This window comes from Pieris napi, chromosome 4 (genome assembly GCF_905475465.1).
Source record: "Pieris napi chromosome 4, ilPieNapi1.2, whole genome shotgun sequence".
Classification (NCBI taxonomy): Eukaryota; Metazoa; Arthropoda; class Insecta; order Lepidoptera; family Pieridae; genus Pieris; species Pieris napi.
In genome coordinates this window covers 6,355,821-6,381,342 of record NC_062237.1, presented here as the reverse complement: position 1 = coordinate 6,381,342, position 25,522 = coordinate 6,355,821, and the positions used below count along the sequence as shown (strand labels likewise).

Genomic DNA, 25,522 nt, shown 5'->3' with positions numbered 1-25,522 from the left:
CTACTCATATTTGGTCGTAATACCGATAATCATAACAGCCGATGACGTTGTTATTGAGAACCTAATACAATAGAATTCAACCGGGACCTTTAATTTTTGTCAATATAACCGTTATGTTGGTCTAAGGGTCGATTCGACCAAACTTCAATTTATACACGAGTAACTATACCAAGAATAATCTATTCCATGATTTTAATCTCGAGTAAATCCATTGTCGTTTGTCCACGTAATAGTATAATTGTGCTAAGAATAACAATACGCGAATAGCCAAGAATGGTGAACGAAAAAAAAAACTCGGCAAATAAATGTTGTTCTACAACGGGACAGTGTAAGAGCATACATCATGTCAACTCGATTTTGCCGTATTATAGTGTGAAAAAGTAGCTTTTAACAGGTGTCAAACGACAACAAAAAGTTTTTATTTCTTGTTTGTTTGAGGCTTTCGTCTAAAAAGGAACTTCTGTTGAGCCCAGTTGAATTTCATTCTAATATTATAGAAAATAAAAAATCTAAAAACAAATAAATAAATAATAAATTGTTTAAACGTTTAATTATACAATGCTAGACTATTAATATTTTAGTGCGTTGCGTTGACTTGAAATTAAAACACAGAATACATATTTGTGAAATGACAGAAATCAGCTGATTGGACTGACTGACGCCATTAAATTATTCTAGGAATAGCTGTTATTCCGTGCGAAACGGCGGTATAGTAGCTATTCCCGAATAAGCCCACTATTCTTAGAATTTGTAGTTGGTAAAACGTAAAATTGATTTACTCTCGATTAACTGACGATTTATTCTAAGATTAAGATTTACTCTTGTTTGGTCGAATCGACCCTAAACGATGTTGTCGTAAATGGTTTTGACCGTATATTAATATTGAAATACCCGAGCATAAACATCGTTCTAAATTTTCTAAAGTCCTATTCCAGGAAACTGAGTGTCGTTTACCTTTTGAAGGCCACGCAATTGTCAATTGTTACAATATTCCTTTCAATATTAGTTGATTTACAACGCGTGTTTTGGTACCATATTTAAATTTTCTAGTGACTACCATTTGACCCTAACGTTTTCATGGTTTCTGTAATATACTGAGTTCTAGTAATAGCACAATATTATTTATTAATAAAAAAATATCATTAGCGGTTTTCTTACTCGAAATAACTGTGTGTGTATCGGAATTCAACTACTAACATATCAAGATGGATCAAATTCGATGGTAATTGAGTTGATAAGCAATAAAATATGTCAAAATCCTTGAAAGTATTAACTATATATTAATACCTACTCTAAGAATTAGATCTTATATTATTATTATATAGTTAGATTTTCTTATATACGTCTCGTTATATAGTCCTATTTAATAATAATATTATTTCCAGTTGCTGAGCACAAATAACGCGTACACAAAAAAGTTTGGTTTGAACTCAAGCGGGGTGTACAAGATATTGGGCAACGAGCGCACCACCGCACAAGACTCTAAGCTCTATTCCCTTACGAATAGCGCCTTTAATGCTCTGAGCTTTGCGCCCGCCGTTGTTGACGACATATGGAGTATTGTCGCCGGTGTTATTTTGCTGGTAAGTTGTGTATTTATATAGGTAAAAACAAATTTGTATTCTATAAAGTTTTTATACTTTATTGTTACAACATTGTTCCAATTAATTTTTAAGGACTTGTTTATATGTATAAATTACAGAACTCTGGGACTGTTAAAGAACATTACCCTTAGTTTAAGCTATTCACTAGTATTGTAGAAAATTAAGTTAACATAATATTACTTATTAGCCATAGTTATTGTATAGGCTAGATTGTAATTCATGTAAAGTCGCACTCTGTTTGTTTTTAAATTTATTGTAGGACAAAAAAAACTTGATTATTGTAACAATGCTTTTCATGCCGTGAATATACTGTATGTACTTTTACATAAAGTAAGTTAGTAAAAGTAACTAAGTACACCTTAACCACAAACTAGTTAACAGAAACAACAGACTATATATGCGTTTCAATCACAATGTGTGATTATTATTTTAACACAGTTAAGAAATATACAACAACAATCATATAAACCTTTCATAGGGTGAGCTGACATTCTCAGAGACTGGAGAAGGTCAGTTGGTGGTGGGCGGGCCAGTAAGAGCATGCGTCAACGCTCTGGGAGTGAGCGAGGCGGCGTTACGTAGTGCTTTGGGCGGACGTGTGCTGGCCGCGGGCGGAGAACTCGTCAGCAAAGATCACTCGTTAGTTGACGCTCACTACACACGTCTGGCACTAGCTAAGGCCGCCTATGACAGGCTTTTCACCTGGATCGTGCAACAGGTTAGTGCCGCCTCTTTGGACTGTTATAGTATCAATGAGTTGGGTTAGTTACGCAATGAGAATGAACTTCTATTGGAATATATTATATGTAGACAGATATGTTTTTCTTAAAACAAAACAAAAAAATTGTTTCTCTGTAAATTATTCTATATATTACTACTTATACACATTTTGGTCAATATCTAAATGCATTCCGCAATCTGTACGTCATTTGATCTATAATTGTTTAGTCAAGCCACATTTCATATACCTAATTGAAATATGGGGTACAGCATGCAAAAACAAAATTTCTAAAATACAAACACTACAAAATAAATTAATAAAAGCACTATTCAGATACAATTTTTTAACACCTACTAATAAAATCTACCAAGAAACTAAAATTATGACGATTAAACAACTATATGTTTATAGCACCTGTATCCTTATTAAAAAAAAAATTAAATAACTTTCTACATAGTAACTTATCATTTAATAAAATCAAATACACCACTACACGCAATACTCGTCAAGCGAGTTTGCTTATTTTGCCAAAGCCGCGCACAAATTATTTAAAGAGATCTATTAGGTATGAGGGTGTGCAATTGTTTAATCGGTTGCCGTCTAAGGTTCGTAACATTAGCGTGATTGATCAGTTCAAAAGGGCACTAAAGATACACATCAGAATGGGCCCATTAGACTAAAATTGGGGTAGCTGATGGCGACGTGTATCTCGTTCGTATATATACTTAATATTAAATTTCTCATGTAAATAAAAAATAATTTTTGTAATGAGAAATAAAGTTCTTTAAACATTAATACAAATAACAAGAATCTCGTCATAGTCGTAGAATAGTGACGGATCTAACAAATAGTAAACTTTACAGGGCAGCCATTTCAAAATAATATAACAATTTTAGTTTTTGTCATAGCTTTTTTAATTCATGTTCTGTTATTATGAAAATTGGCATACAAGCAAACAAAAGGGTTTTTTTTAAACAAAATAAAAATAATAAGATTAAATTACTTACTTTTCTAGAAAAATCACATGTTTCTATCAAAGCCGTCACTTTACCGACTGATTAATTTGAAATTTAAAACACATAGAATTTTTATTTTATTGTAGACGTAATGTTTAGGCAACGTAGTATCTAAATATGATAAAAAGTGGATTTTGGTTTTTTTTCAAATCCGACGTTGTTCTACGATCATGACGATCTGTAAAAATAATCAACGTTAAAAGCTACTGTTACTAATATTTAAAAAAAAAATCTTAATTTAATAAATTGAATTGTGCAAAACAAAAGTGACTTGCCGCCACTACAGACAAAACTTTCAAGTAATATAAAGTCATACTAGTAGACCGGCCAAGCGTTGCTGTGGCTAAGGTTTTTGTTATATTATATAGTAGTAAACTATTCATGGGAAACGGTAGGAGAACACTAGTCATGGGGACCGATTTGCTTTTTTGGTGGTAATGCCATTAAATTGCAGCTTATGTGAAACGTTTGCACTTTCAACACAGCGCCATCTGTTAGAATTGTGACTAACAAATAATTAACAAATAATTTGCAATAAAATAATATTGCGGGTATAAATTGAGATGTAAGCTATCCTATCTTTTAAGTTAGATCAAACCGCACACGGTGTGCAAATTTGATTGAAATCGGTTCAGTAGTTTAGGAGTCCATAGCGGACAAACAACGTGACACGTAATATATATATATTAAGATAAGATAAGGGCAGAAAATTATTAGTATGAAATACAAAAAGATTGAAAATGCCAGTAGTGATAAGCATGTACGACATTCCACAATTCGCACCATCCCTATTATAGTTTTATGATCTTTATTCAAAAATTTAAATTTGGAATAAACTTCATGCTAGGATAAAGATATAAAATTCTACAACGACTTTAAATCCTTTTTTAATATCTAATAATTTAAAAAGCATATAAATGTTTCAGATAAACAAGGCCATAGAAGTGCCGAGTGGACAATGGGGCGGCACCCTGATTGGAGTACTGGACATCTACGGTTTTGAAATCTTCGAGACCAACAGCTTTGAGCAATTTTGTATCAACTACTGCAATGAGAAATTACAGCAATTATTTATAGGTGTGTATTCAAAAAATATTAGTATACATTTTCTTAATAAAGATTTTATCCTGTTAGGCCGGGAGTTAGTGACACAAAATAGTGGGTCATTTGTACGAGTATGGCGGTTTTTCAGGAGTCTCATTACGAAATGAAAAAACGAATTTTGATGGTCATAGCGCTGGCATCGGCGGCCCAAGCGTCCCGGCGTGGGCGTTAGGCAAAAAATTATAATTTTCGGCGGTATGGCGGCCATTTGGACCTAACCGTCCAAAAAGTATGGCATGGTGATTTCGTAAATGGGTGCACGACGATGATTAACTGTACAAATATTAGCCTGGTACAATTTCTTTTAAATTAACGCATTCGCGTCGGTATGGCGGGCTGTAAGTCACATTGGAGAAGTATGGCATGACACTGCCGCCTCTTATTTTTTTATGGACTATCGAAAGATACTAGAATTGTTGTGGAACACATCGTTTCGCTTAGGCCGTCGGTACCAGCGCTATGACCATCAAAATTCCGCCTCCATCTGTTCAATTACGCCTCCATCGGGAAGAATATAAGCTATGATACTTCGACTTTTTAGTTTAGTTATAGGGTGCGACCATCAAGCCTGTTATTATGCGTTGGAACCACGCCAGTCAACCAGTGGACTTCTTTCTATGTGTGGATTTCCCACACCTTAGACTCAAATCAACGTATAAGGAACTGAATCCTTGATCATCTTCTTGCCTATTAAGACAGCAGCCAGTTGTACCGCTACTGATGAGTATTAAATTTATGATGACCACGTTTCAGAGCTGGTTCTGAAGCAGGAGCAAGAAGAATACGCTCGTGAGGGCATCCAATGGACTCCGGTGGCGTACTTCAATAACCGCATCATTTGTGAGCTGGTTGAAGCACCGCATCAGGGAATCATCGCCATCATGGATGAAGCATGTCTTAACCCCACTAAGGTATCTTTACCTAACCAAAACCTTTCGAAAATTTATTTCAATAAGTCCAATATATAATTTACAGTATGTGCCACTCTAGTTTTGAATTTGATTGTTTCAAATTTAATTTGCGATATTTGTTTTAAAATGAGTGTTGTTTGATGATAAAAATAAAAAATATTTTAAAAGAGTACCGAGAGATTTTTACGCCGGCTTTTTCGCTCGGCCTACACCCTCTGTCTTCTTTGCCGATGAGTAGGGATGTCTACCGTAACAATTTAATGACGTGGAATAAGTGATACCTGTATCTTATGTTCCATAATAAACATATTTTTTTTATAATGAAATTCTTCTTATACATGCAATTAAACGTATTAAAAATAATATAAATGTGTTGCATTTTTCCAGATATCCGACCAACAATTGCTGGAGGCAATGGATAAAAGGCTGAGTGGACACAAGCACTACACTTCGCGGCAACTTACACCCATAGACAAGCAACTCAAACATGGCGTCGATTTCCGAATCACGTATGACGCTTAATTATTAAATTTATACGTACAGCTAATTATATTTTTGTGTTACGTAATCAAAGTAGTTTTACTAAAACATAATTATTTTTATGCTGAGTGATTCTAAGGGTCATAAAAAGTATATGTATGTTTGGATTTTAAGGTATAACACTAAATTATGTTTCCTGTTTCCAAAGAAGTCGGTTTTCTTTTGACTTTTCTTAATTTTTTTCTTTACTATACGAACATATATCTTAATACATTTCTAAAAAGATGTTACACACGTAAAAAAGAGCTTTTATTTTTTAATACCTATTCAAAAAGTAATTGTAAAAGGCAAGCTGTTAAATTCTTTTTTACTAGCATTAGATTATAGGGAGGCATAATTATTTTTTTGTTGTCTGTACTTCTTATTTGTTTTGTATCGTTAAAATATTTTTCTTAGGTTGCAAGAAACGATTTTTAATTTTGTTTGTTTTAAACTGTAGCAAAAATCAGTACAAACTGTAATCTTAATATATATAAATCTCGAGTCACAATGTTTGTCCTCAATGGACTCCTAAACTACCGAACCGATATCAATCAAATTTGCACACCGTGTGTAGTTTGATCCAACTTAAAAGATAGGGTAGTTTAAATCTCAAATTATAGTCGCAATTTTAATTTATTGCTAATATTTGTTTATTATTTGATACAATTCTAACAGATGGCGCTGTGTTAAAAGTACCAACGTTTCACATATTAAGCTATCTACCTTTCACATAAGTTCTCCTACCGTTTCCCTTGAATAGTTTACTACTATGTAATATAACACAAATCTTAGCCACAGCAACGCTTGGCCGGTCTGCTAGTAATTAAATATAAAGAGGGCAACGGGCACTTAGTTATATTGTAATTTTTTGTAGTGTATTTTTCTAACAAAAATATTCTCCTTAGACACTACGCGGGTGACGTGACGTACGCGATAACAGGCTTCATGGACAAGAACAAGGACTCGTTGTGGCAGGACCTCAAGCGATTGCTTCATTCGTCCGATGTCGCCTCGCTACGGGACATGTGGCCCGAGGGTGGAACGAACATTCAGAAGGTACATTGATTTGAAATTCAAGTTTTTTGCTCTATGACATTGTCTCTATGACAATCGAGCATAGTGTAGACATTCAGATAAAATTGTTTTCTAGTTTTTAGAATCTCTTTTGGAATTTTTTGAAGCATTAAGGAAGAGGATTAATATAATTTATTCATAATGCACTTCTTATATTAATTTACGAGGATAAGTGTAAAATAATTTATTATACGTAATCGTTCAAGTTAAAAATAATAAATACGTTGTTACTGAGCGGCCAGTATTTATTATTCCGTATAGACAATTTTATATAATATCAAGTACAAATGTCGTTGTAATACATTAAAACCATGTTTAAACTAAAGTCTCGCTAAGTCTAAAAAAAGCTTTAGAGCCTTATAAGCTAAGGCTGTAGATTTTGCTCAATCAGGCTTTCTTAGTTTTAAAAGCGTGGCGATTACATAAAACGTCAGTTACTCCCTGATAGTATAGCCAGACGCAGGCATTCTCTTCAGTGTTCATAGCATTTAATTATTAAATATAAATTTATTTATACGCAAACTAGCCGTTTCGCGCCCGCTTTGCTGGACGAATTAAAATAAATTTTATGTTTCATTTTTTTTTTTTTTTAATATTTTTATTATTCTTCTTTTTAACTTCCCGCTAAGAAAATTGAAATATTTCGAAAATCGAGTTTTTAACAGATGTTGACGTTTAGAGGTTCTAGGAAGCCTCCCCGAATGTTTCCGCGGTGAAGTCCGTATGGATAAATTTTCATAAAAGTAAAACAGCAATAAAAAAATGAAGGAACGTTGGAATTTAATAAATAAATAGCCATAAACCATCTAAGAAATTTCGCATCGAATGGTGGTAGTTTCATGTCGATACGATCAGTGGTTAAGGCGTGATTGAGCCTCAAACGAAGACCATTTTCATTATATATATATAGATAGATATATATATAGAAGATAGATGATAATAGGGTACACTATATATTACGTTTTTACATTATTTAAAGCATTCCGTTGACCAGGAACGGTACGAACCTGGTTTTGAAAATGACTTAATAGAGAAATAAATATTTGTTTGCTCAAATACATTAAGCAACACAACAAAAGAAACACGAATAATTGCAACATTTTTAAGTCTATTTTTTATTTCAGACATCAAAACGCCCGCCATCTGCAGCGACACTCTTCCGCAGCTCGATGTCGGCGTTGGTGCAAGGCCTCCAAACAAAGGAACCATTTTACGTGCGATGTATTAAGCCTAACTCTTCACAAAAACCCAACACCTGGGATGATCAGCTGGTATTAAAACTGTGCATTTACTTTTATTTATTCCACATCTATTGTATTATTTTAAACTATTGTTGATGTCAAAACGTTTAAGTTAACTGCCTCCAGTTGAACTCGGACGACATTAACTCAAACAAATATTAAAAAAAGTGTGTGTGTACAAAGTACACATGTCAGAAGTGAAACTTCAGTGGCAAACTAATCTAAGTGTTGTTCATATTTATACAAATCTAAAAGTTTAGATTTCCGATACTTAGAGGGACGGAAAAAGGAAGATATGTTAGGAATTTAATGAATTTAATTGTCATTAAAATATTAAGTGTCGAATAACAAACAATAAATAATAAATAATGTGACGGTAAATTTTTTTCCAACGCTGATAAAGAAGTTTGACTTCAAAAAGGAACATGGCGCGTAACCGAAAAACGTGACGCGTACGGCGTAACGAAAAAATGTTACACTAAATTTTTTCCAACCTCGATAAAGAAGTTTCACTTCAAAAACAAAAAACTTAAAACAAGCTACATAATGATGAACAGTCACTTTTCGAGCGGTTTGATCCCTTGGAGTTGCGTAGAAATGTCGGGTCTGCATCTCCTACAGCTTTTATCACGGAGAGTGTTCAAAGTAGTTGTTCGGATTAATACTTTCGGCTGAGTTTCATTATCTGACGTCGAGGCAGAATACGAAATCCGTATCACATTGACGTCCGTCGTTCCACAACTGAGCGTTTTTTGACGTGACAACGTCTTATAATTTGATGGAGCCGGCTGCACGCACGAAAAAAACATGACTCATGCGGCGTTACCTCTGAGGCGTTCCATTTAAGGCTTGAAGTGCAAGCGAGAGCGCGGAACGAGCGACAAAGAGGCACAAAAATTGACATAATTGTATTTATGCGTACAAATACATGTAACTTGATCAATTCAATTGTGATTTCCATTTACCTCCTCTATATCCATACAAAATATCTATCAAACAAATAAAATTAAAATTTTCTTTTGAAAAATTCAACCGAATGAAACCAACTGATGGAATATCAGTATTTTCTTATGACGTTATCACGTTCAACTATCGTCAGTAAACCGACTTTACAGACAACCGCTTTTTTAGGGCAGTTTTTGCCCTGCACTAATACTATATGGTAAAAGAATTTTCAAAATCATTAGGTTTTTAATTTAGTATTAATAGTTTATAGTATAATAAATAATTATTTAAAAAAAAAATTGTTTTTGACAGGTCCGACATCAGGTGGCGTACCTAGGTTTAGTCGAGAACGTACGCGTACGACGCGCGGGTTTCGCGTCTCGACAGCGATACGACCGATTCCTGAAGCGATACAAGATGCTCTCCCAATACACGTGGCCTAATTTCCGTGGTACTTCGGATCGTGACGCTGTCATGGTGCTGCTAAGAGATCTGCAAGTCACTGATGTACAGTTTGGACACACGAAACTTTTTATTAGGTGGGTTTTAAAAAAACGTTTATAAATATAACAGTTAATATGGAAATAGAAATTATGTTAGTGCTATTATTATAGAAATTCTATTGGCTAAATTCATTTTAAACAATAACAGCTTGAAAAATATTTTGAACGATTTGTCCTAGTGGGTTCTGTGATGTGACAAATTTCACTTATCACTTAACTTAAAAAAAACTCGTGTGCAATTCACACGTGGTAGAAGTGAAACCATCAAAAACAAAGTTTTTATAAATTATACTTTTTTCACTAACTAAATGTAGGACTATGTTAAATTTTCATTTATAAGTTTAATATCAATATCAATCTTTAATTTGATAAAAACTAAAATAATGGAAGTTTGAAATTCGATGATTATTAATTATTTAATTTTTTGCACATCTATGTGTTTTTAATTCAGAAAATGATCAAATACACGCCAATTTAATGTTTATACACTGCACAATTCTTCCCATCTCATTCCCTCCCACGCTAAATCCTATTAATTTATGTGTCTGTCTCTTTTTACTGTCGCTTTTTCCGTTGCATCCGGTTTGAAACGATTCTAAAGAAGTTTCACTTCAAAAAACAAGTAATGTGTTTTTTTTAATTTCACTACTTTAATTCTAAAAAATATATTACCACTGAGGGATTTAATCTGGTGCCTGGACCCCTACATAATAATGTTTGCCTTAAAAATGAGATTTTAGTTATGTTGACGACAGTCTAACGTCATTATATTTCGACAGTAATCATTTTGATACTTAATATGAAAAAAATCAAATTATAATTTTTATTAATAAATAATATAAAAATAATTTATTAGTACTAGTTCGCACCCAGAAAGTACTACCTGGAAATATTTATTAATAATGTTTTTGTTAATTTTGTGTTTACAGAAGCGCCAAAACGATCCATGGCTTAGAAGCAGCACGCGCGGAGTTGATCCCATCAATTGTGGTACTACTGCAGAAGCTTTGGCGAGGGACCATTGCCAGACGGAGATATAAGAAGATGAAGGCCGCGCTTACGATATACAACGCTTGGAAGTGAGTGTTTCTGCTTGCTATAGTGTAGTGTTTCAAACTAAACTAGATTTTTTATACATTACTAGCTGACCCAGCAAACGTTTGTTTTGTTATATTATTTTTAGGAAACATTTTTATAGTTCAATAAAAATAACTATCTACTATAATAAAAAATAGGGGTTCATCGTTGAGGGGTAAAAATTAGGGGTTGTATGTATTTTTCATAAAAAAATAAAAACAAAAAAAAATCTAAATAATAAAAAAAAATGTTTGGGGTGGACACCCCTTATCATTTAGGGGTTTGAAATATAGATAGTAGCCGATTCTCAGACTTACTGAATATGCATAAAAATTTCATAAGAATCGGTCGAGCCGTTTCGGAGGAGTATGGGAACGAACATTGTGACACGAGAATTTTATATATCAGAAGATTTAATAATGATCTTATACCTAAACGTACCACGTCTAAATTAATTAATCATTAATTTCTCTTTAAGTGACTAAAATGTATTTAAGGCAAACTATTATATTTAGCTGATTAATGTACAAAAAACGTGTATATATAAAGGTGTCGGCCGTAATCTTGTAAAGAATACGGTTAGGTTTTGGTAGAAGTAATGTATTATTTTTAAATAAACATATTTTTTCCTAAGTCTCTCTATAACTAACGTATTGTTCTAGACGCTACAAGTTCCGTCAATACATATCGTCACTTCAGTCAGAGTTAACTCGTGGGCGTGGCGTAATGAAGTCGTGGCCTGCAGCGCCAAGGGGCGTGGCAGTAGCGCTAATGCAAGGCGCGTACAGGCGTTGGAGGGCCTATTTGGTACTAAAGCCGGTACCCCGCGATCAGTGGCACCAACTCAAGCTCAAGATATCCGCTGCTAGTGCGCTTAAATCGCGTCGCTCGCACTGGGGCGCCAGCCGAATTTGGAAGGGAGATTATTTGGCTGACCAAACCTATAACGACAAAGCTTGTGAGTGGTTTTTTTTATGCTCAGTATTACAGATTAGGCAATGGATACTAAGGGTCTGTTTCACAATGTTTGGATAAAGTACCAAATAGCTATGCAACACATAAATCATTTGGAAGATAAATTGTGCTATTTGACATTTCATCGGACTCATAACTTATGATGGACTATATGTGACGAATAGCGCTATCTGACAGTCGTGAAACGCAGCAATAGTGTTTATCCTACCAATAAGTTATAAAGTGCTAATTTGGAACTTATGTAGAACTTCTCCGTACATTGTGAAACAGACCCTAAAACTAATATCAAAAATATCCTTTTTATTAATTAGTAAAATATTAAGTAATTTCTCAGTTGCATACTTTACTAAAGGCAAAAGTTGACTAAAATAACATTTAGCTAGTAAAAACGATTCATTAATATGTATTATTTATAGTAAGTCTATACTTTTTATTACTTCTTACTCACTTGCAAGCGCAAAACTAATTGTATCGGCGTTGAAAGTTCATGACTTGCCATTATAACGCATGAAACAGACACAGTAATATGTTCTACACAAGTATACGTTGGTATACCATTTACGCTTTGCACTCTGTATCCATTCTGAATCTTACCCTATAAACTTTGCGTAAATAAATTGGGACTATAAATATCTCAGCGGTGTACCGGTCAGCGCTGTCGTCGCTGCAGCGGTCTCAGAACATTGGCAAGGCGTTATTCTCGTGTCGGGTCCACAAGTTCAACCGGCATAACAAGTTGGCTGAGCGCTGTCTGCTCGTCACTACTTCAGCGATTTGCAAACTGGATGCCAATACTTTCAAACTACTGAAGAAACCTACGCCTATTACTGAAGTAAGTGTACCAGAGTATGTGTGCGCTAAAATTATATAATTTTAATTTATATAATGACGTAACAGTCAACTTAAAACTGTTGCGACCTCAAATATTTGACGGTTGACTTATCGCACAGACTAATGGTGTAATTAAAAGAAACGTTTCTTTATACTATAAAGGCCGATTTACATTATCTTAGTGTTTAGGAGAGTGCTTTAGCATAGTACTTTAGTTGAAACATGTAAACGCTACTTGCTTTAGTAAACGCTACGCCAAAGAACTTTCCTTTCAAGTTGTACTAAAGCACTCTCCTAAACACTAAGATAATGTAAATCGGCCTTAACGGCTTGCTTGGAATAGATAGCTTATACAATCAAAATATCTTTCATATATATTTAGATAAATTTAAACAAAATTAAATGAATATAATAACGACATCGATGTGTCGATCTATATAATATCGATCGATATATATAATAGTAACAATCGCTTATACGAGTACTGGGAATAAATAAGGCGCAACTGCGTTTCTCTGTGAATACAAAAGAAACAACATTTAAAGCCTATATTCTAGGTTTTATAAAGTAAAATAATGTAAAAAGTAATATAATGAAAAAATTAAAACATCTTACATATATTATGTCAAGAGACAAATTCAACATCGTCGATCAGACGGCAAAGAAGAAAAATAAAATATAATAAGAGTTTGTATAGGACTTATATTATGTTTTCCTTACTATTGTTGTTTATTTTATTTTATTTATTGTTTTTTTTTCTGTAAAATATATAATAATGAATATACATAATGTAACGGAATTAGTATTCAATATTGGGGTACTACACATATAAATCGTAGTCAGCGAACATAGTATTACTACTAACAAAGTCGTAAGTACTTTTACACATGCGTACAATTCCTGTGTCAACGGGATGCTTTAAATAATAGAGGATACTATTTACACACTTTAATGACTCAACATAAAACAAAAGAATAAATGCTATTCTACGCTTATAATGAAGATAGTGTATGCTTCTGGCTATACTCTCGGGGCATAACTTTAGGTAATGACCACGCTGATAAAACTAAGAACTGCCCGAGTTACCTGAGAGACCAATATAACAGCCATAACCATAACAGCCTTGGCTCGTACAAGATGACAATATAGTATATCAAATACGCTTATTAGTAATCTATCAATACTTATAAGTCAATGCTTTATTTATATAAAAATTACGTGTTCAAAAATCAGTCAATATTAAATGTGGGTTTATTATAGGTGGGTGCAATTCGTGTAATGAGCAGTGAGGCCCAGCTGGTGGTCGTGAGCGTGCCCTCAGCGAGAAATGACCTCGTACTGGGACTGATTTGTCCGCACGATCAGACTGACTTAGTGGGGGAACTCGTCGGCGTATTAGCTAACAGATACCAAATGTAAGTATTAAATGTCGACTCTTTTAAATTCGCATCTTAGTGACTAAGTAGGGATTTACTTAGCGTTGAATATAATAAATTAGTTTTATGAATGAAACTATGTTTAGTTGTTACATCATTACAGCACAAGCGACTTAACTACTGTGATCGTTGTTCGTGTCTTTCTTTAGTTATAATTAAATTTTTATTAGTTTATATATTTAAATTGTGATAAATTATAATACATATAAAATTTAACTATCAGAAATATATGTTTTTATTTAACTTGACAATAAATTTGTAAAGTAATATTACTCGATTACTTACTGATAAGTATACTATAGATATACTTGATGAATTGAAAATGGTGGTTTGTATAGGAGAAACACTTTCAAAGTAAAATATTTTGTATAGGTTGACTGGCAGTGAAGCAATTGTTGAAGTAGAGAGCGGTGCGACCACGCGTTGTACGTTGGGAGGGAAACATCGCGCGTTGCAATTGCCCGCTTCCGAACACGCGTCCGTTCAAACCCCATTCACGCACGCACATAACGTCATCACCTATCATCCGGCATCTGCACGTGCATAGCATTTAGATATACTTCCGGAGTTCTAACGCCCAACCTTCCGGAGAATACGAAACAACGATAAGGTATCGTAATAGAACGATTGTTGTACGAAATTGCTACGTGTCAAATTTTTATAAGTGATACAACCGTTCATTTATAAAACGACGACTCGTAGTAATTACGATTGATTGATTAGATATAGAAAACTAAGGGTATTAGTACAGTCTACCTGATGAGATAATATGAATAATGAATATCTTTACTTTTGTACCTTTTCAGCACCAACTATTTGTTTATCGAATTGACATATAAAAATATTTATTCCTGTTTAAATACCGTTTTGACGTATTTACGGGAAACGTATGCATTCGAATAGTATTTAAAACGAAATCTGTTTGGGGGGCAACGATAATTTTAGATGTGAGGACAATGTATTGGATATTTATTTAATGTGTATGAAACGTCTGAGTATCTCTTGTCAGCACTGTCAAACATGTCATACTTCAAATAGAAAATGACATATGACAATTCTGTCAGTGTTACGAAATTTAGGATAAGTTATCTATGGATTTAACGCAGACGTTGATGTTTAATTGTCAAATTGAAATTTAGGTAATTTATAAATGGATGTGTCATATTAATTTGAAAAGTTATCTAAGTTCTACAAAGAGTCTAGTAAAGCTACAATAGTGTTTTTTAATATCTTATAATCCAGTATTTTAATATGCTAATTAGGCTTAAAACGAAACACTAATTGTGGGCTATAAAATAGTACTTAATGTTATTTATATAAAATTTGTTTGTCTTTTAACAATAATGTCAAACAAAGTTAACGATAATTTTAACAATAACACCTCGTATTCTAAACGACCTTCTTAGGTCTTCGTAAAATATTTGTGTTAAAAAAAAAAATCCCTAGAAAGTTCATAACAAGTACCTATTTACTACCGAAATAGAAAATTAAGAAACTCAGAAAATTAAGAATTCGAAGGCTATTAGTTCTCTAATTTTAAACGACAAGTTTAAAGATTTTATTTTTTAGATTGGCATTGGATTGTTGAATTTTTTTATAAAAGAACTAGTACTTATTTCTTTTAATTAGACGACACACAAAAAAAAAACAATTTATATAACACAAAGTAAAACACCTACTCGTGTCTCTTTCTTACAAGTTGTGGTTACGCTGCGATTAAAATGTTATCTTCATTGCTATTGTTGTAACGTAGTAAGATTTTCTAAATAAAGTGCTTTTTTACGCTTAATTTCAATATTCAAGATGATAGTTTATTTGCTTTAGTATCATTTTTGGTGAGTTTATCAGCTCATAGTAATTACGATTTGTGGTTTGGATATGAAACAGGGCGCTATACATATAGGTACTTACAAAAAATTAAAAACATCCCCCGACTGAGCTCTAGTCTTTAGAGAAATCAGAACTTAGATTTATAAATCATAATATTATAAACATCACAATTATTATGAATGTGCTTTATTATGTATGAAATTTATACGTGTAATAATAAGTGATCATTCAGTTTAAAAAATATTAAAACAGGCCGTATATACAACGTTGAATGAACGATTTGTCACCATGGTTACGTTTTTCTGTGTATAATGGTAACCGTGGTAACAAATCAGTGCTTTCCATGTTATGTTAAGCCAATGTTTACCATAATTGACTGTATTTGTATTATAGTAAGTATTTATTTTTTGAAGCTAGGTTATTAATTGATTTTATTATAGTGATGTTAAACGTGATATTTTTGTAATTTGTTATTGTATATTTCAATTAATTTAACATATGATTATTTACATAATGTAACGGTTGGTAAATGTGTTCTTAAAAGCGTACAAACTGATGATTAATAAAAATATCTGTTTATTTTGAAAGATTTCCAAATATTAGGTCCTTACATATGAAATTGGCGTTTTACGTTTTGGCCACTTTGACCTCAAATATCTCATCTTTGGTTAAGACTTCCAAATTAAAATTTGTACAGCTATTTACACATGTATTTGTGCTTCGATGACCGTCATTCACTTGTTTTTTTCTTTTGTTTTTTTCTGTTTGCGTCACTCATTTTACAAAATGGAAAACTTAAAGTATCGCATTATTTACGAGTACGAGTTCCGCCGTGGCACTAGTGCCGCGGAAACGACTCCAAGGGTGAATGATGTGTATGGCGGTCATGTTGCAAAAGAAAACACAGTTCGTTTTTGGTTCCAACGTTTTCGTTCTGGAAATTTCGACCTGCAGAACAAGCCCCGTGGACGGCCTGAGACCCAAGTTGATAATGAAGTATTGAAGGCTATTGAGGAAGCGGATCCATCGCAAACCACGTCCGAGTTAGCTGCAGGCAGGCGGTGTTAGTGATAAAACTGTTTTAATTCACTTGAAGCAAGTTGGGAAGATTAAAAAGCTTGAAAGATGGGTACCTCACGAATTGACTGAAGCAAACCGGCAAACGCGCGTCGACTGCTGCGTTACATTACTGAACCGGCACAATAATGAAGGTATTTTAAACCGAATCATTACCTGTGATGAAAAATGGATTCTTTACGATAATCGGAAGAACTCAGCGCAATGGTTTGATCCTGGCCAGCCAGCCAAATCCTGCCCCAAGCGAAAATTAACCCCAAAAAAATTACTTGTAAGTTTTGTGGACTAGTGCCGGTATTGTTCATTGCAGTTTCCTCAAATCTGGCCAGACTATTACGGCTGATGTCTATTGTCAGCAATTGCAAACCATGATGGAAAAGCTATCGGCTAAACAACCTATTCTGGTCAATCGCTCCACGCCACTGCTACTTCACGACAACGCTAGACCACACACTGCACAACAGACGGCTACCAAATTAGAAGAGCTTCAATTGAAATGTCTAAGACATCCTCCGTACTCCCCGGACCTTGCTCCAACAGATTACCATTTTTTTCGAAATTTGGACGACTTCTTGCAAGGGAAAAAATTTAACTCTGATGGGGCAGTCCAAATCGCCTTCACAGATTTTATTGATTCCCGTCCGACTGTTTTTTTTAGTAAAGGGATAAATGAACTACCTATGAGATGGCAAAAGTGCATAGAAAAGAATGGTTCATACTTTGATTAATTAAATATATTATATTTAAAAATATTCGACTTTTTGTTCCTCCCATACAAAACGCCAATTTCATATGTAAGGACCTAATATATGTCGTGATACGAACGTGCCTTACACGGTGCCATCAGGTTGTAACATATTAAATGTAATTACAGTTTTCATGTGTATTTATTTACAACACTAAATTGCCATCCTAAGATCGAGCATTCAAACTACGGCTGTATACAAATTTTTCATTATATGTGCGCAATTAAATTGCTAGTATAAAGGAAAGTATTGTGAGGAAACTAGCATGGTTTCCACCAAAGAATCGACTGTGTTAATCACTTTTTATTAAAAGAAAAATTTATTCATAGTAAAGGGCAGCACTTGATATTATTGTTTTTTATTAAATGCAGCAGCAGTCTCAAAGTGTACGTCAATTTTTTTTTTCTAGAAATTTTTCCCCTTGGTAAGCTTAATAATACGTAGTTTGGAACTCCAAAAAGATACAAGTAAGACCCCAGGCAATCTCGCAGCTCAATGAACCAATTTGCTACACAAAGTTGAGATAGAGTCTTGCCAAACAATAGATATAGTGACCACAATCGTGAAATTCAAGTCTTCGTCTATTTCTAGTCTGTAAAAATGTTGTTGAACCAAGTTATATTTTGTAATATATTAGTTCCCCAAATATTTTCTTAAAATATATCGCCCGATCCGGAAGAATTAATCGAAGAGCGAAATTGGTATAGCGTGATAATTAGTATGTGGATAGTGTCCCTCGGGTGTCCCAGATATGTATGTGGGCCCGCATAAATAAAGAATACGATAAGTAATAACTACGTTAACCTGAAACATATTTTTTGCAAGAAAAATATATGTACTTAAACATGTACAACAAAATAAATGAGTATTTTCAGTTAGATGTTTCAATCAGAGATTCCAATTAAGTTCACGAGCGTTCGTAAAGCGAGAAACATTTCGAATTGCGAAGAGAATTCTAGATTATTCTAACCAGAGTGGAATTTCGTCTATTTAACTACTAACAGATTTGTGGCTGCGCAAATATTTTCTAATTAACAGTGAACAACGCTGTTAATTAAGTCTTATAAGCAGTCAAACGAACAGACCCGCAATAAGCCGAGGCGACCCTCAAAGCTTGTTTAATGTTTACCCACTGTACTACTCTGTAATCTTAATATAGATTTTTCGATTGGGTTTTTTTAATTAATCCTCCGTAGTTCCGTGACTTCCAATAGTGAAAATGGTCTGTTATTGTATGATATTTCGATATAGTTATTTCAATATCCTAAGCGCTGATGGATCGCGCGGTACAAAACCTCTACATGGAAATGCTAAATCAATCAATAATGATGGGCCGTATCGGAAACATCAACAGCATAATTATTTTTTAAATACAGATATAACACAAAGGCGGTCCTATTAGTACTCGTTGACCGTTTTTCGACAAATGCCATGGCTCATGGCTCGCCTCTGGAATTATTTCGGCTTTGTCACTAAATATTACAAAGAAATGGAAATGTGGTTCTGTATCTATACATATAAGAAATGCGTGTCTGTAGGATATATTACTCTTGAAATAGTAACAAAAGAGAAAGGCAACACGAAAAAGATTTATTAAATTTTCTTTGCTGTCTATGTCTTTACGCATCCCCAGAACCCCGAAACTATACTACAGATTTATTTTGCAATATTCACCAAACGAAAAATTAGTTCGGAGTATCATAATTTCTTGAAAATGTCAACAAACAGTTACCTTTAAAAATATTCCAAGATCCAAAAATATCTTAACCACTGAAACATTGCTTTCCACCGTTATAAAAATGTAGTTTTACATTGATGCACAGTCAGTAAACACGAAGAACTTTCGGGATAACTCCCTATACCTAGATGGATATGTAGGTGCAAGTGTCAAGGATTTGTCTAGAAGGTTCGGTTTAAATAAATTGTTGAGTTGCACCATATTTGTCTAAGTCAGAAACTTTACTATATATACAGTTATAAACAAAAGTGACCCACCATCATAACGCACTCTGAACGTGCATAAAAGCCTTTTATCGTCAATAAAGAATTTAAGTGCAATCAAAATTAGCTCTGGAAGCTTTTAAACGTGTAATTTTTCTAATAAATAATATTGACTCGCTTTATTAGCAAACGCAAACAATCGGATTAATAATCTTGAATTTATATGTAATTTATTTGGTCTATGTGTAAGGGACCAATATGTTTTAGTTTCGTATATTTTCCGGCAACATTATTTTGTAACCGTGTTCCATAGTTTTATTTATTACCGACTATTTGTGTTTAATATTCAGATAAACGAAAGAGCACCAACAATCAACATGACGATATTATTTACTTTAAATGTACCTGAAGTAAAATATTAAATGTTTGATGAGAAAATATAACTTTTGTATTTGCTTGTACTTGTCGATCTAAAGTTGGGCGCCGCCCGCCCACCACTCTGAATATAAACCGTTGGGCGGAAAGTGTTGAGTTCAGTCTGTGAGGTGACTGCGTTACATCTACTTAGGTAAGTGAAACTTCAATAATGTTTCAAGTGATAAAAACATTCGTTTGAATTTTTTGTTAATAAGTTATTTCTGTATTTTTACTTATACAGTTTATAATTAGTGTAGTGTTTTCCAATTTCAAAGTTTTATTATTGAGGTGTTTAGTTTATACAAGTCTTCTTTTGTTTCGGACTAAGTTGTAAATAGCAGTATGTATTAGAGAAGGCTAAAGTTTTGGTCTATTAAAAAATTGTGACTCTAAACGAAATCTTTGTTTAAAATTGTGCTTGAACTAGACAAAATGGAGGCCTAGTAGCTTGATCATATGACTCTCATCCCTGAGGTCATAGGTTTGAACCCCAGCTGTGCACCAATGGTATTTTCGATGTGCGTATTTAAAACTCGCTACTACGGTGAAGGAAATCATCGTGAGGAAACCGGCGTGCTTTGGTCCTAAATACCTACTTGCCTATTAAAAAAACAATTGAATTGAAACAGATGCAGATATCAGAGGCTAAGACTAAGGGATGTAGCTATGTAGAATGTAGGTACAATACAAAATCCATTATGAATATTGTATGGGAGATAACAGCTTAGAACTTGAATAATAGTAGATCAATAGTCTGCTATGCATAATAGAATGCAATCTCGCCCGGACTGAATACAATTTCTATTGTAGGTCTATTAGATAGAAGCGTTACTACTAGTTTGTTGAGTATACAAACACTCTGGAAATGTCATAGCAATACTTAACTATGTATAATGAAATGTTGCTCTAATTCATTATTACTTTTCATATAAGCAGGTAATAATAATAATTAACACTCACAAAACCCATAGAACAGAAGTTAGGGACAATTTTATTTAAGTATGAATAATGTAGCTTACTTTTGGAAATATTTTAAGCAGAGTTCACTGATCAGAACAATGAAGTCTACATTTCTCCTCCTGTTTGTTTCGGTTTCGTCCGCACTCGTGCTTTATGACAGCGGAGAGGAATCACTATTGAAAACTGAGGTATTATGGTACCCACACAACGTTAATACAAATATAATGTTATTTTAGTTGACAGTTAATCAATTCATAAATTAACTGCATTATGTAATAATTCTTTTGAACTCGGAACCAATCCATTACAACAAGTAAGGATAATTCACTGATTGCTTTTTATTTTTTGTAGGCGCAATATATTGATTTTCCTTTTATATGAATTACTTCATAAAATCATAGTAATAAATGTAATAGGTTAGTATTATTAATATCTGTTATTACTTTTTCAGTTGATGGATACCGGATTTCCGGCCAATACTAACTACATGAAATCTGATGAGCAGCCGTGGGCAGATAAACGTCTCTTCTATGGGCTATTAAAATTCCACAAGAATAACACAACTGAGTAAGAACGTTTAATTTTGTTGAGGTTTCATAGTATTTTACATTTAGTAAGTAGCTAATACTGATAATGTATTTAGGCAGGACTTAAATACGAAGAACGCCCCAGAAACAAAGGCTGTCAAAAGTGGCGAGATAAAAAGATCGAAAAGTAATAAGGTAACGAATAACAGTTACTCCGCGAGGAAATGGTACTTGAAGAAAGGCAAAGGTATGTTACCTACACATGCTTTACAAACAAGTAAGCTCGTTTACATACAAAGCATAAACCTTAAACTTTCACCGTATATCGAAATTTTTTCGTTAGTCCTGAGTAACGGGCTATTGTGACATATTATTTGATTATAATTGACGTGTTTTCCTGTTTTTCCGCGAACCAAGACTATGTAAAAATATTTATTACTAATTCTTGTTATAGGAATTCCTACACTGTGTTATTTCAAAATTTGCTCCTTCAAAACCATACAGTGGTAGAAGATATTCGAGCCCGAACCATGTACCGCTAAAACAAATGGAAATCTTGTAAAATAACTACAAAGCTGCTGAAATAAACTGGATCTGAGATTTTACGCCTTTTAATGCTCATTAAGTTTATGGATGATGTTGTAAAAAAATAAAAAGGTATAAGCAATTATTGTTTTATTTTTTTCAATCCCTTGTCACTTTGACAGTACGAAAATGTTCGTAAAATTGTAAGAATAACATTGATATACAAAAAACCCAAGATGCACACTCAACGTCAAAAAAACGTCCTCAAAAAATGAGCGCAACATTCTAAATTGTGCGCTCATTTCAAATAGTCTCGCGTCTACAAGTGGAGTCGATGTTATTTATTTGTGTTTTTTTTTATAAATAAATTTATGTACTCTTGAACTTTTTTGTGTGTAGTTTTTGACAAATATTTTTACGCTATATAAAGTGTGGGTCAGGAGGTAGCCAATTTAACATTTTTTTTTATTTAAAGAAAAAACTTTTTAACCGGATTAAAGTTATGTATTATTATAAATTTACAACTATTTAACATCCAACACCTTTTGTCTTCAGTCACCGTGACCACTCACGCTGTAAAGCACCCGAAAAGTCGGATAAATTTAAAATTATGTTAAATAGTTGTAAATAAAAAAGTCATGTTCGACTCCACTCAATACCTTGTCCTACCGACCACGGTCGGTCGTAAAATTTTATTGCTTTAAGTACGTATACACTGCGTTGTAATAACAACTTTAAGCAATTCGTGTAAGGTTGATTTTGCAATAATATATGCTTGTAACATATACTGTTATGGACAGAAATAGTGTTTCGGGACACTTTCGAGCGTTACTTTTATATGAGACTGTGCATCTTGGGTTTTTTGTATATCAATGAAGAATAAGAAAGAAATTACTTCGTTACAAATACGCAATTTAGTCTTGTTTACATTTTTTACAAATTTATCACCTTATTTATCGAGTCATATATAGTACTTATTAAAATATTTTAACAATAAACGTGTTTGTTTATTAGATAACTGCAATCTATGTACAAAAATTTAATGTCAGATTAGTTAATGGCTAATTTAAAAAGCCTCAGAGATACCCTTTTGGGTTTCGATTACATACTTATAATATGGTGAACTTAACTCTAAGAGAAAAAAATATGATTTAACTATGTCACTGCTTCGACATAAGTAGGTTTCTTAGGATACTTCGCACATCTTAATTAATATTGTAGCAAATTTTAAAAAACACCTTTCAATTGCGTAGTTAACAACATTGGAACACGTACCCTTTTCTAATTTAAGTTTAGTTGAACAACTTGTGTTTTGTTACGGTGTATTATGTTATTATTAAATATGTAATTTGATAAGAATTATGATAAAGCTTTAAGTATGTGAAAATAACGTGTTCATACTAAAATCTATCAATATATTTTTAAGATTTTATGTACAGGATCTTAGAAAAAAGCAAAGATGACGTTGAATAATCTCAAAAGTCTCAATCAACTTGATCACTACTTTTGTCTATCTTATTATTTGGTGGCTGGATCGTCACGAATAAGCTATTTTTAAAAGGAAGGAAGGAAAAAGCAAGTTATTTTAATTACAATTTAATGACGCCTGCAATCACAAACTCATAAGAAGTAAACCTTGTAAATATTTAAAAAATATTTTACAATATATTTGTACAAATTCTAAGGCCAAGCAAGATCCTCGTTCAAGGTTTGATGAGTAAACTCGTGTAGTGCAATCAAACCAGTTGTAACTTAATTATTATAGTTTAAGCTAGATGGGTGATTGTATCAGTTCCTTACCGAGTGATCAAACATATAAAAATGTTTTTTATTATATGTTTACTTAAAATATTAATGATGCAATTAGTGTGGAGAATTGAAGTAACTGCAGCAAGATCTACCAGAGCAAATTACTCGGCGATTGCCAGAGGATTGGGTTTTGATACCGAAGAATACGATGTAGTGATAGATGACGGATATATATTGACGTTATTTCGAATGCCTGGTGAAAAGAAGCCTGTTTTATTAGTGCATGGATTGTTAGATTCAGCTGATTCATTTATTATCCGAGAAAACCGGTCCCTTGCTGTTGCTCTCGCGCGTGAGGGTTACGATGTCTGGTCTGCGAATGTCAGAGGCGGCAGATATTCAAGACGACATATCAAATTAAATCCGGACACAGATAGGAATTATTGGAACTTTAGTTTCCATGAAATAGGCTACTATGATCTTCCGGCAATGATTGACTTTATCCTAGGCAAAACTGGAGAGACCAGCCTTAGTGCCATTGGACACTCTCAAGGCAACAGTGTGTTTTATGTTCTTGGCTCGACCAAACCTGAGTATAATAAAAAAATCAGCGTAATGATTGCATTATCACCAGTATGTTACTTCAATTATTCAATGCCTCCTACATCGATGTTAATAGAGTCCTTACCTTATATATCTAATATTTTGTTAGAGTCTGGTAAGGAAGAGGTTTTTGGTGACAACACAATACTGAGACTCTTAATGGATGAAATCTGTGGCTGTAAAAAGTGCTACAATTTATGCGCTCGTGGAATATTTTTTCCGATCGGCGGTAGTGATCCTGATGAGTTGGAAGCTGACTTTTTTCCCACAGTCATAGAATACTATCCAAGTGGCACATCAAGAAAAAATATTATTCATCTTGCGCAGGGATATTTAAATAACTTCAGTTTTTACGATTATGGATCTAAGAACATGGAAATCTACCAACAAACGTCCCCACCACTGTATGACTTGGAAAAAGTTAGTATGAAAATTGTACTTCTTGCTGGGAGAAATGATGCCCTTGCGTCGGTTAAAGATGTTGAACTATTGCGGGATCGTCTTTCAAATGTTGAATACTACTTGTTAAATAACAGGATGCTAAATCATTTAGATTTCATATGGGGTCGAAATATGAATAAATACCTGTTTCCTTATATTTTCAATGCACTAACTAAAAACAATAAGCAAAGTATTAACTGAGTTTGAGTTAATTAGATGCAGCACTTTTGGAGGCTTAAGAACGTGATCCATGTTAACATTTTTTTGTACGTTCTATAACTTCTGTGTAATGAAATTGCAAGGTGATAATGATTTATTTATTTAGGAAATGGAATATTTCTTAGCGGAATGATTTTCAAACGTGTGTTCTTTGGTGTTATTTATAATGAGTGTTTTACAACTAATATATATTGTGTTAAATACATTTTTCGTTTATATTGTTAGTAAATATATATACAATAGTAAATTTTCATTTAAATTCAGCGGAAAATGTTTTTCCCAAACACTACGGTTTAGGACCATTCTAATATGGAACTTCATACGAATATTTTCCCCATAGAACATTAGAAAATAAAATATAGAAATCTCAATATTTATAATTTTTATTTGGTTTACGGAAGTAGTAATTAATATCAAGGAAATTATATTCTGCGTAAACAATGTTTGAATATAGGGTATGTTCCGATATACACTGCGACCACTGTACAGAGTACCGTCAATTTAGTATACTGTGAAACCGTTTCTCT

The 25,522-nt window shown here is 33.4% G+C and overlaps 2 protein-coding genes and 1 long non-coding RNA gene across 4 annotated transcripts in view; all 3 read left to right on the top strand.

Moving 5' to 3' along the window:
- LOC125048787 (unconventional myosin ID) overlaps positions 1-15,450 on the top strand; it is a 31,174-nt gene extending 15,724 nt beyond the window's left edge. The window contains exons 5-17 of the mRNA XM_047647669.1: positions 1,386-1,583; positions 2,083-2,322; positions 4,268-4,418; positions 5,199-5,356; positions 5,744-5,865; positions 6,784-6,934; positions 8,077-8,223; positions 9,451-9,677; positions 10,571-10,720; positions 11,381-11,676; positions 12,332-12,525; positions 13,785-13,939; positions 14,333-15,450. Of these exons, the coding sequence (XP_047503625.1) occupies positions 1,386-1,583; positions 2,083-2,322; positions 4,268-4,418; positions 5,199-5,356; positions 5,744-5,865; positions 6,784-6,934; positions 8,077-8,223; positions 9,451-9,677; positions 10,571-10,720; positions 11,381-11,676; positions 12,332-12,525; positions 13,785-13,939; positions 14,333-14,507 (2,364 nt within the window). The 3' untranslated portion in view covers positions 14,508-15,450. The remainder of the gene's footprint in view (positions 1-1,385; positions 1,584-2,082; positions 2,323-4,267; positions 4,419-5,198; positions 5,357-5,743; positions 5,866-6,783; positions 6,935-8,076; positions 8,224-9,450; positions 9,678-10,570; positions 10,721-11,380; positions 11,677-12,331; positions 12,526-13,784; positions 13,940-14,332) is intronic.
- Positions 15,451-19,937: 4,487 nt separating this feature from the next.
- LOC125049020 lies at positions 19,938-22,118 on the top strand. 2 transcript variants are annotated; one of them, XR_007116935.1, is made up of 5 exons: positions 19,938-20,122; positions 21,009-21,119; positions 21,383-21,498; positions 21,575-21,705; positions 21,913-22,118. It is a non-coding gene; the product is annotated as an uncharacterized LOC125049020 (long non-coding RNA). The 2 variants fall into 2 exon arrangements; XR_007116934.1 differs by having other exon boundaries at positions 19,946-20,122; positions 21,012-21,119.
- A 1,228-nt stretch (positions 22,119-23,346) lies between these two features.
- On the top strand, positions 23,347-25,366 carry LOC125049222 (lipase 1-like). The gene has a single exon (XM_047648372.1). The coding sequence runs from the start codon at positions 23,805-23,807 to the stop codon at positions 24,975-24,977; it is 1,173 nt and encodes a 390-aa protein (XP_047504328.1). The 5' UTR covers positions 23,347-23,804; the 3' UTR covers positions 24,978-25,366.
- The last annotated feature ends 156 nt before the right edge of the window (positions 25,367-25,522 follow it).

Coding starts and splice junctions, on each gene's coding strand:
- LOC125049222 (XM_047648372.1), top strand. CDS start 23,805: ATGTTTTTTATTATATGTTTACTTAAAATATTAATGATGCAATTAGTG.